Source organism: Pseudochaenichthys georgianus, chromosome 6, assembly GCF_902827115.2.
Source record: "Pseudochaenichthys georgianus chromosome 6, fPseGeo1.2, whole genome shotgun sequence".
NCBI lineage: Eukaryota > Metazoa > Chordata > Actinopteri > Perciformes > Channichthyidae > Pseudochaenichthys > Pseudochaenichthys georgianus.
In genome coordinates this window covers 6,665,216-6,681,960 of record NC_047508.1, presented here as the reverse complement: position 1 = coordinate 6,681,960, position 16,745 = coordinate 6,665,216, and the positions used below count along the sequence as shown (strand labels likewise).

The 16,745-nt window shown below is 39.2% G+C and overlaps 1 protein-coding gene across 2 annotated transcripts in view; it reads left to right on the top strand.

Moving 5' to 3' along the window:
* The first annotated feature begins 3,416 nt into the window (after nucleotides 1-3,416).
* The window catches only part of pard6a (par-6 family cell polarity regulator alpha), a 30,435-nt gene continuing 17,106 nt past the window's right edge, over nucleotides 3,417-16,745 (top strand). The window contains exons 1-3 of one of the 2 annotated variants that reach the window (XM_034084494.2): nucleotides 3,417-3,728; nucleotides 3,836-3,963; nucleotides 14,459-14,681. In XM_034084494.2, coding sequence (XP_033940385.1) covers nucleotides 3,868-3,963; nucleotides 14,459-14,681 — 319 coding nt within the window. In that variant the 5' untranslated portion in view covers nucleotides 3,417-3,728; nucleotides 3,836-3,867. Of the gene's footprint in view, nucleotides 3,964-14,458; nucleotides 14,682-16,745 lie in introns of both variants that reach the window. The other variant, XM_034084493.2, reaches the window with a different exon arrangement.

The window sequence follows — 16,745 nt, the reverse complement described above, 5'->3', positions numbered from 1 at the left end:
AGCATACGCCTTTCTGGACCCAGGTAGTACGGCTACCTTTTGCACAGCGTCCATTCTACAGCAGCTTCAAGTGACTGGACACAACACGGAGATACTCCTACGAACAATGAATAAAGAGGAGTCAGTTAAAACATCTGTTGCATGTGACCTTGAAATATGTGGTCTTGAAAGTAACCAGTATGTAGCACTTCCACCTGTTTATTCCCAAAACAAAATACCAGTACGAAAGGCAAATATTCCCTCTCAGGAGGACGTGGGACAATGGGAATACCTGAAAGAGGTCAATATACCACAAATTGATGCAGAGGTTGGCTTGCTAATCGGGTGCAACGTGCCAAAAGCTCTAGAGCCATGCAAAGTCATAAACCGCCAAGGGAATGGCCCGCACGCTGTTAAGACCATTTTAGGTTGGACAATAAATGGACCTCTAGGAAGGTCAGATACGACTCGTTGGATTAAGCCAGTCATTACAGCAAACTGAATTTCTGTTGTGGAAATCGAGGAATTGTTGAAGCAGCAAGTGAAGCTGGACTTTCCAGAACATCAACACAAGGATTCATCTTCCTATTATACACACATGCATTTCCAAACATTTGGACTACCTATGTTGCAAATGTATTATCTTTTCAATTTACACACGGCATCTATCGCACGTCTGTCCGTCCTGGGAGAGGGATCCCTCCTCTGTTGCTCTCCCTGAGGTTTCTCCCATTTTTCCCTTTAAACTGGGTTTTCTTCGGAAGTTTTTCCTTGTACGGTGTGAGGGTCTGAGGACAGAGGGTGTCGTATTGTCATACTGATATTCTGTACACACTGTGAAGACCACTGAGACAAATATAACATTTGTGATATTGGGCTATATAAATAAACATTGATTACTGAACTGTGTGTTAACTTTACAAGATTAGACATTACAATATGCAATAAGGGGGACAGCTGGGTGCAGTTGGCTGTTGATGTAAGTGACACAAACATGAAAAACAATTGATGAAAAATGCTTTAAACATAAGCTTTTTCATGTAAAACACAAGGAATGCACCTAAATATTTTGGGCGATTTTTGACACAAGAAAATACACATTTTATGCTGAAACATCAAAATCAAAACCAAAATGCTACATCAAACAAACAAGTAGCAAAGCATATTAGTTGAATTTGCTTCCAAGAAGTTGTTGCTACTTCTGTTCATTATTATGAATAGGCAGCGGAGTAAGTAAATAATTACACTTACTGTCATTATTTGCAACAAAGTTCTGTGTGTTCGTGTTGTAGGCTACTTCAACACATTTCAAGGGGCATCTGTGGACAGTATAGAGGTCCTTTTATTTTGTAGCCTAATGGTGTTCTTTACTGTTTCTTTTTAAATTGCCAACAAGCCCTTGTCTATATTGTTGCATTAGTGTCAATACAGTCTGCTTTACCAACATGCATCCTGGGTTAACAGTTAATCTCACCTCCAAAACGTAATAATAACACTTCCAAATAACTTTATAAATGTCTCAAAATAAGCACATTCTCTCTCAGAAAGCATACATCGTCAATTATAACTAGGGATGGGTATCGTTAGGATGTTATCGATACCGATACTGCTTATCGATACCGGTATTTTTCGATACTCTTATCGATACTTTGGTGCTCAAAATTATAGACATGATTACAAGATGTGAACAGTCATTTTATTGTAATTTATTTGTATTTATTATTTAATGTAACTTTTTCAATGTCATACCAAGCAGGTATGTGTTTGACAGTGTGTCTCTGGAAGGGGGGCAGTAATTAGGGGCAGTTCATAAATCCATGTAAACATGACCATTATTCAGTTAAAACGAGACCTCCTGAACCGGAAGCTCCGGTCGGCTAACCATTATAATCCGTTTATTATTTATAATTGTAATGATGGATTATCAGTAATCATTTTAAAGTTACACAGAGATATTGGATTAACTGTTGTTATGCCCTTAAAGTTTACACAACTTTTGATCACAAAACAGCAAAGGTAAGACATAACTATCATCATGGCTATGTAAAGTGAAGATGTTTTCTTGTTCTTTCCTAGCTGCTAGTTCAGTGAGTTTTGGTCGTACAGTGATGAGACTTACACCAATGGAATCAGCTTTCATGTGATATGTTGTTTGTGCAGATACAATTACGTAGAAAATATCGCTTTTGCCAGTTATGTGCTAAAGTAGCCGTTAGCCCCGTTAGCCCATTTTGCTAAGTGTTGATTTAGACTCTTGGTGTTGGACTTCTGTTCCGTGTAGGTAAAATGGTTAATATCGTCTGTTAGCTGAGTTTTTCCCGTTAAGTGGGTATGCATCATTAATAGGTTGTTAAATGTTAAGAAGACTTGAGACGCTGTTTCTAGCAAGATGTTGCGTCTGCCTGCCCCTATGCCTGCCCCCGGGAGTCTCACAATAATAAGAGCGCTGTTAGGAGAGATGATGAGTGGCATTCACAGTGGCCAATCAGTGGTACTCAAGCCGGATACGTCACACGGGATGAGGGTTCCCAACCAACCAGAATTGTTTAAACTAAGGAAGTAGCGTAATTCATATACCGATAGCAGCACCGTTTGTCCAACGGCTTAACGGTATACCTATACCGTCCGATCAGGTACCGGTACTGACTTAGTACCGGTTCTCGATACCCATCCCTACTTATAACACACTGACCTAAAAACAATAACAAAAGATGAACCATAAAAACTATACATGCTAACCTTTGCAAAGTGTAGCATGTAGACCTATAGTATATTCCCTGATCCTATGCAGTATAATTTATTTGCAAGGGACAGGGTCTGAATAAGGAAAAGGTTATGGATTCTGGTAATTTATTTTTATTTTGTGTAAAAGCATTGATACAAGATTGAACTAGTTCAATTGCCAATTTTTGATATCAGTAATTCAATTGTTGATATCAGAAATACAATTTGAACTAGTTCAAAATCCGTTTTTGATATCAGGAATTCAATTTCAACTATTTCAACTTGTATTTCTGATATCAAAAATTGGCATTTCGACTAGTTGAAATTGAATTCCTGATATCAGAAATTGGTATTTTTAGTTTACTAGTTCAAATGTAATTGTAACTAGTAACAAATGAATTACTGATATCAGAAATTGGCATTTGAACTAGTTCAAATTCCAACTCCCATTGAAATGGATGAGAAAAACGATTTAAATCTCACTATTTAAAATCGCATTTCTGATATCAGAAATACACATTACAACTAGTTACAATTGAATTTGTGATATCAAGAATTTGCATTCAAACTAGTTAAAATTCAATTTTTTATATCAGAAATAAACATTATTACTAGTAAGAATTGCATTTTTTATATCAAGAACTCGCATTCTTACTAGTAAGAATTGATTTGTTGATATCCTCCAGAAATTAATAAAAGCTAAATCGGCTTGCCATACCCCCCTGCCTCCAGCTGTAATGTCGTCATGTCCCGCCCCGTCCGCTGTGTCCTCCGTGTCGTCACTCGTCAGTCTGGAGGGGGAGGAGAGGAGGAGGAGAGGGGGACGGGTTACACCGGTACCTCACATCCCATACCGGATTTACCGGACTCCACCTGTCGCGAGCGCTGTTTTTTTCCTTGTCCGTGTCGTAACCGAGTCATAACCGCGCGCGCTGTGAAGCTGTGACACATGACGGCACGAGACACAGGCGCGAGACCTGGCTCTTGTTTATTTTTTTGGGAAAGCAGGGTAAATTAATCGACAGGTGAAATGACCGCTTCGGCTCCCTTCGCCTGCTTCATGTTTTGAATTGTTCCCAAGGACAGAGGAGGAAACGTCGACCATAATTCCGGTGGATGTTTTTATCCGCAGTGCCCCAGCCGAGCAGCCAACCAGGGAGCAGAATGTCAAGACACCACCAGCAGCAGCAGCAGCAACAGCAGCAGCAGCACCGGACGACGTTAAGACTCACTGACAACGTAGTGGAGGTCAAGAGCAAAGTGAGTGGTGGGCTAATGGGGACTCTTCATTACAGCGTTAATGAGAGGACACTGCGCTCACTGACGGTGCACTGACAACACAGATAACCTTCCGCTGTCGTTCAAATAACATAGGGCGACGTGATGTCTCCCCCCTCCGCACTCTCTCAAACACACGAACCGACACTACGTTTAACCGTTTCACACTGCTAATTCAGGGGGATATTCTATTATGGAGAAGCTATGGGGGGCCTAGGCTACCCGACCCCGGGCCGCTGCTACTTTATTCCGCATCTATTCTGTCTTCCCCCCTGTGTCAAAACACTGACTCTGCTACTCAGCCTCCACAATCTGTTCCTCTCTCTGCTGTTTCCCTCTCTGTCCTTACACTTCCATCCAATTACTGCTCTGTAACAGACTCAAGGATACGCAGTCACCTCAATTAGTAGTAGTATGTTGTTGGAAGATCAGAATCCTTATCAGGTTTATTGTAAAGTAGTTTTACACATAAAAGGAATTTGCTTTGGTGTGTAATGGTGCATACATAAGGCAAGGCATTCATTCATAGCACACAAATACAGTAAAAGGGATTCATATAAAGAAAGGTTCAAATAAAGCTATTATAACAACTATTTAGAAATCATAGATATACAAATACAAATACATGTTAACAAGACATACACATAAACAAAAATAATGCATTAAAACAAAGTAAAACAATATTACAACAAGTTATAAGGAAAAATACAATATATGTTATTACCAGAACAGAAATTAACAGAAATGTGCACCAAAAAAATACAAACGAAATTGTATCCAATAGAAATTAGTGGGAGCCTATGTTATTCGATTAGGCTTATTTCTGTTAGTATTGACTAATGTGTCCACTTATTGAGGACATCTGGCAGCTGTATATTTGTATTATTACAGACGGAGCACTGTGCTGATAGTACTGTGTCAAATAGTTTTGATTTTCATACTATGTCATAATAAACACTAAAAACACTACAAGCAAAACATATCAGTATATTGACACGGTAGTAATTGTATTTCTTTGCTTGATTTCTGTGCTTGAAGTTCCATAGAGTCTCAACCAAAGACAGCACAGACATTGTGTCCAAACAATAAGACAGTATGTTCCTCTTGTAAAGACTTATACTTAGAGCAACGACAGGATCAAAATACCTATTACATACAAATGCCTTAATAATGTAGCACTGTGAAAAGAAGCCTTCTTCACAGCGAGCCTACTTAAAGTTCCGAGTCAAATATTTCAATGACTTAGGAGCGAGAATAAATATGGTCAACAAATATGCAGTATTCGTAGGTATGGAGTATAGTCCTTTTACTTTTTATTTTGTGGATATAACTTAACAGGCATTTTGAACGCTCCAAATCTGAATGTTAAATATAGCTTCATAACAACTTTGTCATTTCTGGGGTGAAAAATAAAAGCTGAAGGAGGATCCTCATTTGATAATGTTCAGAATATGTATTGTTTTGCAGCTTTAGGGCCCTTACGGAGTGCTGCAATTGTTTTGTTAACAGTTTCTTACAGGGAGGAGCATGTACATGTTTGCTGAAGAAAAGTGTTGAGAGGCAACCTGTATGACTAGTTGTGTGACTAGACTGTGTGAGAATGATACGTGGAGCAGTGTAGGGAGAGTAGGTCCTTTCTCTGTCATTGGCATTTCCACAGTGTGTTGTTGACATGTGGCATGGCTGAAACCGGAAGTGGTACTGTAGTGAAGCTGTGAGTTTCTCCTGACCTGCTCAATCTCTTCTAAGGGATCACAGCTGCATCATGTATAGACTTTACTGACATATTGAAAACAAATCACTGATCTGATTCAGATTGACTTGCTTTATCACCATCTGAGGGAAAGATGTGAGGGTGCGAAGGGAATAACTTTCTCCGTACCAATTCACTATGCATGGGACAAACATGGGTTCACCCAAAGTCCGTAATGACATCTTTAATACCCTATCTGTTGATCATTTCATACACAAAAATATCAATTTGAATACTTACAAAACAATAAGATAACTTTGTCTCAGAGTCTCTCTCTCTCTTTTTTTGTCACTTGATTTTCCTGCATCTTTATCAGAAAAAGTATTGACAAAGAAATGTATACAGTACATTACAATAACAGCTAGGAGTTCCTTTAATGAAAGATACATTAAAGTAACTGGAGCAGATTTCAGTGTTAAGCATCATTCATTTTTGCAGGCAATTAAATAATTATAAACGTAATATATACATAATATTCTTAAATTGATATTATACAATGCTACAGGATAAAATGCAGCCCACTACATCATTATCATTGCTTGTCAGTAAATCCTTTATACTTACCTGTAAATATGTCGTTGTACTTGTTTCTCTCAAGTGGAGTTAAGTGGTGGTATTTTGGTGAATACTTTGGCAAGCCCATTTGTGTTGTAACCTTTTCTAATGGTATCTTGCTGTGGCAGCTGTTCATAGAACACAGGGTTTCATTGAATTTACATACATATATTAACCTATCATTATGCATTGAGCTAGACAAACGTATTCCCAGTGTTTCGATTGCCAGTTTCAATCTCCCAACCCGAAACAACATATTTCCTTTGTGGTACAATCACACCTTGTCAAATAATGATGAGCATTTCTTTGCTCTAACATCACATCATTGGATTGGTCCCCAAAGGCCTCTCTCTACTCCAATCACTAAACGCTATGCTTCACTTTTCATTTTAAGTAAAAGTGTCGAAAAACGGATGTTTAGAGATTTAGAAAAGACGTTTAGAATGGAGCTGTGTACTTCAATATTCGGAAAATACCTTAAACAAGGCCTTGTACTTTTTTGAAAGAATTGTGCACAAGAATGAATCAGTCATGAGGCATAGTAAATTGTGAAACACAATTTCATGTCAATTGTAGGCTATACATGTGGTACCCGTCCAGCTAGCTCCACAGAACAATAGACATGTCACCACCTGGAAGGACACACCAGCTTGTGTCTTGTTAACAGCTGTCACAGATGCTTTCCAAAGTCACCAAGATGAGCTAAAAAGTTAAAACAGGCCTAACCTGACCAGAGTTTAATCATGTTCCTAATAGAGTGGTGCAGGAATGAGTCCTAAGACCTGGAAATGAGTTAGCATTTGACCACTTCCTATTCACACGTCTCACAGTTTTAGATGCCTGACATCAGGTCTGTGGTTAACACAAGCTTAACCTGTTGAGCCCCGAGCCTGTTTTTCAGGCCTCAGGCTCGAAAATGCCATTCCCAGAACAAATGACTATATCTTCACTTCTAAAAGGGGTAAATGAATCGTCTTTTTTCTCAAAGCAATGATAAACCTGTGAGTTGGATGTAGAACAGTCAGAATCAATATAGATGTTTTTTATTTTAAAGAGAATTCAGATTGAATATAGTAAAAAAATGTAAATTATAGTGTCCATCCAAGAAAAAAACATTACTTAGTGAAACCCACCCTTGAATGATGGGATAGTAGACTAAAAGCTTTAGGAATCCAAACTATAACATAATAACATGATCCATGACATTTAAAGGTCCCCTATTATACTGTTTTTCATTACTTTATTATAGGTATATATACAAAACATGTCTCTGAGTGTTTGACTCGAAATACTAAACAGATTGTGCATTCTAGCATCCCATAAATCCCTCTGTTTCAGCCCTGTTTCAAAAGTGCTGATTCTCTCTGTTACTTTAGATAAAAATAAGGAGCCACTCCCCACGCCCCTCTTTTTTTACATTACATTGCATTTAGCTGACGCTTTTATCCAAAGCGACTTACAATAAGTGCGTTCGACCAGGAAGACACAACCTTGAAGAAAACAGAATCATATAAGTACATCAGGTTTCATAGAGCCAAGTATTTCAAGTGCTACTCAACTGGCTTTAGGTAAGCCAGTCCTTTGTTAGTATATAAGTGCTCTGTTAGCAGTTCTTTGTTAATAGTTCTATCGCTCGAAGTGGAGTCGAAAGAGATGAGTTTTCAGTCTGCGCCGGAAGGTGTGTAAGCTTTCTGCCGTCCTGATGTCAATGGGAGCTCATTCCACCATTTTGGAGCCAGGATAGCAAACCCACGTGTTTTTGCTGATGGGAACTTGGGTCCCCCTCGCAGCGAGGGTGCAGCGAGCTGTTTGGCTGATGCAGAGCGGAGTGCACGCGCTGGGGTGTACAGTTTAACCATGTCCTGGATGTAGGAAGGGCCAGATCCATTCGCAGCATGGTACGCAAGTACCAGTGTCTTGAAGTGGATTCTAGCAGTTACCGGAAGCCAGTGGAGGAGCGGAGTGGTGTGGGAACATGTAGGAAGGTTGAAGACCAGACGAGCCGCTGCATTCTGGATGAGCTGCAGAGGTCGGATGGCTGAGAGATATTTGGTTAAAAAGAACACAATAGCCGCTTTCACACCAAGTACTTTGCCGTACTTAGTTCCCAGTACTTAGTCCTAGTAAATCGCGTTCACACTGGAATAAGTCCCGGAGGGAGGATTACGCAAATGAATGCGCTAACGTCACTTATTCTTCTTCTGCTTTTGGGTTTACTGGCAGGCCGCAAACAACACGGCATATACTGCCACCCGAAGTCCCGGGTAAATTGGCAGAAGCGCCGACACCTCCTCATCACTCCACCGCTTATGAGTTTTACGGGGCGTGGTTTGCTATTCGCCCAGCCAATCAGAAATTGGAACCTTTTCCTCCCCAGGAAAGTACCACCTCTCTGGCAGGGAATGAAAAGCATGGATGTATAATAAGAACTGGATACAGCGTGGGAGGCGGGGCCTCATTCATTCCTATGAGAGTTGCTCATTGGCGCATGAAGATAAAATGGCCCAACTTTTGAAAGAGCGAAACGTCACCGATTACCCGGCATGCCTGAGAAGTACCCGTATGTGCGCTCAGAGCATGCACAACTTTAACCATGCCCCCCAAAAAGCTTGTTTACATCAAGCACGTTGAACGAGGTGGCCGCGGCTGTTAGCAGCTAGCAGCTAGGTAGTAATTATGCTAATGTACCAATTGTTGCCGTCTGTGAGGAAAATAAATGGGGCTCAGAGCCTCAGGATACTGAAATCTGTATTTTTTAAATCTTTTTTTCCCTCTAATTTGTTATTCTTTTCAAAATAACACACTGTTATTTACTCACCAATAACACTCAATTATCCTTGCTTTTATTTATTGGTTTAATTCCATAATCTCGGGCTTTTTTGGCGTCCGTCAGGAACTGAATTTCAAAATCAAAATAACCGGAAACAGACGTAGGCATTTCGAGCGATTACCCAAGATCCTCAGCTATGGTTTTAAGCTCGTTTATTGGATGTTTTAGCCGCAATGCATGCTGGGATTTGGTATTTATATGATATGAAATCCGGAAAACATTTTAACAGAATAAAATAATACTTAATTCCGAGTGTTCTTGCTTTTCTCTTTGAAAGTCATCACATAACAGCATTGTAATACACGGTTCGGCTGCATTGTATATTACAGATCTGCCGTAGTTCTTTATTTAGAGAGCCCTGATGAGAAGACCTTTGGAAAAACTGAGAAAATGCTGCCGAAACTGAATACTTGACGTGGATCATAAATATATTTAACAATTAAACAACATCTTCAATTTCTCTTCACACAATACGTCTCCTTGCAGTATCAACACTAATTCGGCTGACTTTTACATTTGATCTAATTCATAGATAGGTTATATTTACACCATAACGGTGCACAGCTGATAGAAAAGGACTGTAGTTTTTAAAGATATTACTGATTTTCTTTGAATGTAAGAATGTAAATACTGAGTCTGAAATAGTATAGCAATATGCTGTAAAATTATGTGAAAGCATGAATAAAACGTGTCCTACACTAATACTACAAAGTTATTATGGCTGTGTGTACCTTGTGTGCACCGCCTAGTGGTTAAAGCACGTTATTGAATTATTGTTTTTATGTGTTATAATATAACACATAAAAACAATAATGTACTCTTAATATTTTTTTCATCAAATATTATTTGAATATTTGAATAAAAATATGAAGAGGAAAGTAGAAAGTAGAAGTAGAAAGGTAGAAAGTAGAAGGTCTGTGATAGAAATATAGAATGTAAAAAATCAAGAAGATAAGTGATCTCTACAATGAAACAGTTTAGTGCAGGATGTACAAAGATATTAATAGGAGGATGTGCAAAACAGAAAAACTAATTAACCTTTATTTAAACATTAAATAACAGATTAAGGTCTTCTTTTAAATAAGAAAAAAAAGCCTGACAAAGTACTTAACATCTAATATATTGCTTTCCTGCAATGTTAACTATGTTGAAGCACTTATTTTAACTGATATTATACACATTAATTATACTCTTATGTATGTAGATAGAATAAGAAATGTGCAGAATATGACAGTTTAATGGTGGAGGTACACACATATTGATAGATGTCTTGTAATGCACTGTTGAGGAACCTGTGACCCAAGTGTTTCATTCATTGCATAACTACACCGTAGTTGTGTATGATATGTCAATAAACCTTTGAAAATCTTGAAAGGGATGTGCAAAATAGCCATAATATACAGTCTTTAATGAACTATTAGTAGAGAATAACGAGTAATGAATATACTTTATTACTCGTTTCCATTCATGTCAATTGCAGATACATGTTTAGTCTTCTCAAGCACCAACTATCAAATATCTCTCCTGATTGTTGGCACTTGAAAATCACCTTCCCTGAATTGTACTCAGGTGTAACTAAAGTCTGATTTAAGGGTTGTCTATATTTCACATCATTAATCAGAATCTGCAAAGTAACTCAAATAAATGCAGTGGAGTAAAAATACCAGGTTAACCTCTGAATTGTAGTGGAGTAGAATTACAAAGTAGCAATGAGCTGTCATGTGGATATTAATGCTGCGCATTATGGACACAAGCGATTTTCACCCATTTATTAATTATATGTTTTACATTTGATAACACCAATGTGTTTAATACTGGCAACTTCTAATTGTGGGAAAAACGAAAACGTTCAGTAGAGACGTCCCATAGAACATTTTGCGAAACACAATAGCCAGCATGTGTAGTTCTTGGGGGGCGTTCGATTCCAGTTTTGGATAGTCTGGCGTGGTTTCGTTCCATTTCACACAGCTGTTTGACGCTCTGCGTAACCTTACGGGGACTGTAGTCCTAAACGATAGCTGGGGATTATGGGTAGTGTAGTGTTTTCGGCCATCCTAAACTCAGAAATGTTGAAAATCGCAATGATGCTCGAAATGTCCCTTATAGGCCTACGTCTGTTTCCGGTTATTTTTATTTTGAAATTCAGTTCCTGACGGACGCCAAAAAAGCCCGAGATTATGGAATTAAACCAATAAATAAAAGCAAGGATAATTGTGTGTTATTGGTGAGTAAACAACAGTGTGTTATTTTGAAAAGAATAACGAATTAGAAGGAAACAAATATTTAAAAATACAGATTTCCGTATTCTGAGGCTCTGAGCCCCATTTATTGTCTGAGCCCCATTTATTTTCCTCACAGATGGCAACAAAAGTCCGAAATTATACGATTTAAAATAAAAGCAATAATTGTGGCTTGATATTGAGTAAGAACATGTTTTTATGAACTACACAGCTTCCGATCTCCCACGACCCGACCGGAGAAAAAGACGTGCTGCAGGCAGTAGAAATACATTGCTTTTAAAATCATGCTGTGCAACACGAAAAAAAGGGGGAAATCGTGTTGGTGAACACGAATCAATAGATTAAAAATCGTGTTGGTGAACACGAAATGCCGTGAGACTGGGTTGAATGTACACATCAATCGTTATGTACTATTATATTACGCTGATAACAGGATCTAGTGATATATAAAAGCATTTATTTGAATTGTGTAGCAGTCAGTTTATAATTTTGGCAGGACTGTTGAGCATTTTGAAAATGTATGTTCATGCCTCTGTTCAAGGCTTAGTCTTTCTATCTGTATAGCCACTGGTGTAAAGTAACTAAGTTCATAAACTCAACAAGTACTATACTTGGGTAACATTTTTAGATACTTGTACTTTATTTAAGCGTTTCAATGTTTTGCTACTTTGTTCTTCTACTCCTCTACAGTTCAGAGGTACATGGTGTACTTTTACTCCACTACCTGTATTTAATACCTTTAGTTACTTTACAGATGTGGATGAATGATGTGAAATATAATCAAGTGTTAAATCAGACTTTAGTTCCACCTGGAGTAAATCCACAAGCTACCCTGCAGTATACAAAGCCATTCAAACTAGCTGCACCTTTACCAGCTTCGAGAACACTTTCATGATCAATCATTATAAAACATATCATATATATTATTCTGACATGGACCAATCTGCACAATGACTACTTTTACTGTCGCTACTTTCACTATATTTTGATGATAATACTTTTGTACTTTTACTTGAGAAACATTTTGAATGCAGGATTTTTACTGTAACAGAGTATTCCTACACTCTGGTACTTCTACTTTTAATCAAGTATAATATCTGAGTACTTCTACTTTTACTCAAGTACAAGATCTGAGTACTTCTACTTTTACTCAAGTACAATATCTGAGTACTTCTACTTTTACTCAAGTACAATATCTGAGTACTTCGACTTTTACTCAAGTACAACATCTATACTTATACCACCTCTGTTTATAGCCTATGAAAAAAACTATTAGAAAACGAAGGCTAAAGCTAACGTTAGCAGATAGTGACAATGTATGCTAGCTAGCTAGCTAGCTAGCTCAACGATTCCTTAAATAATATTGAGACAGAACAAAAATTCTGTTCACATCACGCTCTGCCGCTCCGACAAGGAGCTCTGCTCTGAACACCCGAACGGTAAGGCGAAATGGGTCCGTTCTTATTGTGCATCCATGGGTAAAGGTAAAACGCATGTAGTACTGAACACGTAACATGAACGCACCGGGCCCGGCGGCGTTATTAGCACATTTTCCAACTTGAGGACCGAATGTTTTTAATAAGGGCTATACAAACGTTCATAATGGGTAGTTTATTTAGTTTCAAAAAAATTATCCAACGATTTACAGACCACTCTTTCCCAATGTAAGTCAATGGGAAAAAGTGTTTCCGGGCCCAGCAACTTAACGGAAGTGTAGTACCGCCGATTGGCCACGACGAATATTTTCCTCAGAGTCCGGCGCACATCCTGGGAGCTTGCTGAAAAGGGGTGAAAAGGTTCGCAGGAACTAGGTTCTAGTTCCAGATCTTTTTGGTGTGAAAGCAAAATCCCAAGAACTATCGGAACTATTCCTGGTAAAAGTACTCCGGTGTGAAAGCGCCTATTGGTAGGCCTGTAAATAAATAAAAATGAACTCGATAACTTTTCTGACCTCGATACATTTCCGTTTACATGCGTGTTTGTTTACATAAAGATGTGACCGGCCACTCTACCGGCCCGGCACGCTGTGTCTGCCGACCAGGCGCGCTGTGAGGTAGAAAATAATCCCATTGAAAATAGCTGTCCCTGCGTATCAATATACGTATCAAAAAACCCATATTTGGAGAAAGTTATCCTTGTTAAATATTTCATCTTGGCGTGGCTTTTTTTTGGCTTTCTCTTATTTGGCATGTGATGTGTTTAGACGGTGTGAGTCAGAGCCTGAAAGCAGGTGTTTGACGCCAAGTGAGAGTTGTCTTTGTTATCCCAGAATGCTTCTCTGAGCTGGGATACATGATAACACTTCCACACATGATGAAGAGTGACGTAGGGATGATGTATGTTTGTAGGCCGACCTGGAAGTAAGCAGCGAAAGGGCTCTCTTGAAAAACCTCCAATGGGATTTCTCATTGGGTTTTGTAATTTTGCAGAAAATAACATCTGTGGCATTTATGATACTTACACACTTTGCAGGATCATTTCCACATATAAACGCCACTTTTATGATTTTTTCAGCGTAAATGTAATCACCAGAAGAAGAAAAAAAAAACATTAGGCTATAAACTACATCAAGGCTGCATGACTTCACATAACCACTGCTAAGATGAAGGTGGCTAATGTTAGGTGTGATGACATTTAGTAGTGTTACTTATTTAGCAGCAACAGCCGCTTTTATGACACAGAAGCTTCAGACATTCACTAGTGGTGTATTTACTGACATATTTTATATTGTAGACCAGATGTTAAAAGCTTTTCAGTTTGTGTAAACCACATGTTCAGGCATCTAGCCAAAAACATTTAAAAAACACTTTTGACCTTGAGAGGTGGAACAGAAAGTGGTAAAATGCTAACATATGTTTGGGTCTAAGGACTCATGTCTGCCACACTGCATTACTAAAAAGTCATCTGAAAGTATGTATCTGACAGTTTTTCCGTCCTGGTAGCTGCTAGATACACATTTAGATCAGTATGTTTACTTTAAACGGCATTATCTCTTTTGTCTCAGCTGTCTGTATTAAATTACACGTCGATCATCTCCAAAACTGAGAAACTGCTGAGGGGAAAACACCATCTGATGTTTGTGTTTGTTCTCTTCCTCAGTTTGAAGCAGAGTACCGTCGCTTCGCTCTGAAGAGGAACGGCCCGGGTGGCTTTACAGCGTTTTACCGCCTCCTCCAAACCATCCACCGCATCCCTGGTGTGGACGTGCTGCTGGGATATGCCGACGTCCAAGGAGACCTCCTTCCAATCAACAATGACGACAACTTCTACAAAGCTGTGTCGTTAGCCAACCCGCTGCTCCGCATCATCATAACCAAGAGAGGTAAGACCATTAGGGAGGGACTGAGGGAGGACATGGAGAAGATATGAATCAGAACCCGGGCGTCTCTTTGTATTCACCACTCACTGGGGCTCTCTGGAAATAGATGAGTATTGTTGTAGATGTGTGAGAACCAGGGGTTTTGCACAGCTGCAGGGAAGGTCCTTGTTCTCCACATCAAACATGTTTTATTGTTTATACACAGCACCACCTGAAGATTCTCCGCCTGCCTGCTTCTCATCTCTGTTTTCATGTAGTTCCTCCTCTTGGCAGGCCATGTTGTGTGATGTGTCTTCCACTTCATTAGACACAGCTGTCTAGGGAAGCAAAGAGCGATGGAAAAGAGACTCTTTTACACATTGCAAATCACTTCAGATGATCTCCGTGTGTCAGAGGTATACATCCCTACTCTCCTGGGACTTCACTCTCTCCTGGTAGTACTGATGCTACCCTCTGTCTCGGTGGGTCGCACCAGGACATGCTTTCTTTGGTACAGCATCACCAGTGGTGGAACGTAACTAAGTCATTCCATTTTCACTACACTTTAAACACCTACTACACTAATGACATAGTTGACAGAATGTGATCTTTTTCAGTCACAGTAGAGGCACAACATTCAATTATGAACCTGAAAAGTATCCTTTTCAATTCCATATTCAAAACATTTGTCCATGATTTTTAACCATTTCCACTCAAATACAGCTAGCTTCTGTTTTTTAAATGGACGTGTATGTCCAGTCCACAAATTGTCTTTATCCGTTTGAGTTGAAACGAGCTGGGTATACTTTTAATTACTTTGAACAGTTCAGCCCAGTGGAATTGAAAAAGCAGAAAATAATTGTACTTATCCGATCAATCCCTGGTTTATAAATCTACTTATACCACCAAGGAAAGAGTAAAGTGGCATTTGACTTTAATGTTAACAGTGATTCTGTCTCTGCAGGGCCACTTCTATATAACCAATGTTATTTTAAAATGAGCACCATGTACATAATCTGTTAAAATATAATCTTATTCACATGGAGACGTTAAGGTCGTTTTAAATAATCATAATGTCAGCTGAACATATTATGTAATACTTGGACATACTGTGCGTTGGATTAGATACAGAGTTCATATCTAGCTGAATAAGTGAACATGCTACTATGTATTATCTGTGTGATAATTATTGTGTATACTGACACTCTGTTGTGGGAGAGTGCTCCCTCTCTTGCTGTGTCTGCATCGTGCATAATTCATGATGGTATGATGCTAATCTCCTGATTAGCACGGCGCTATTGTTGCCACAGAATCACAGCTGCTAGTTTAATAAGATTAACTCAGTGGTCAGGGAGAGGGAAGGAGAGGAAGAGAGCGAGGGAGAGTGAGATATTTCATACAAAGAGGACTGAGAGAACAAGAAGAAATACATGTATATATGTTTTAACATTGTGTAAAGCAGGGTGATTTATTTAATTTGCTAACCCAAGACTCGTACCAGAGACGAACCTTTCAGGAGTTCATCAAATCCATGTCTTAAACACACATGTTGCATTAGGAGAAATGGGGTCATTTCATCTCATTAGCCTGCACGTCATTAGTGAGGATTAGGCCAACTAAAAACCTACCCACCCAATCAGGTAATCTTTCACCCCGAGGTGTAATCCTGTTTATATGACTCGTCCACGTGAACATCGACACGAGCAGCTGATCGAGTTCAGGTGCAGGCTGTTCTCTCTTGGTTTGGGATGTCCAGGCTCCAGGAAGACACTGATGGAGTGAACAGGTTGTGCTACATTCAGAACCTCTTAGGGACGCTGCGGCTCAGTGGTTAGTGTGCTGGACTTCGAATCAGGGGATAGCAAGTTTGAGTCCCACTGCAGTCAGCATGTCGTTGTGTCCCTGAGACCCTTCGCCCCTAACTGCTCCTGTGGGGTTGTCCACAGCACTGAATGTATGTCGCTCTGGATAAAAGCGTTAGCAAATGGCAGGTAATGTAATCTTAGCTAGATAGAGGCTCACTGAAGTGGCTTATTGAAGTTTTAACTTCCGACACACATTTCCCAAAAAGCACGGATGGAGAAGTTG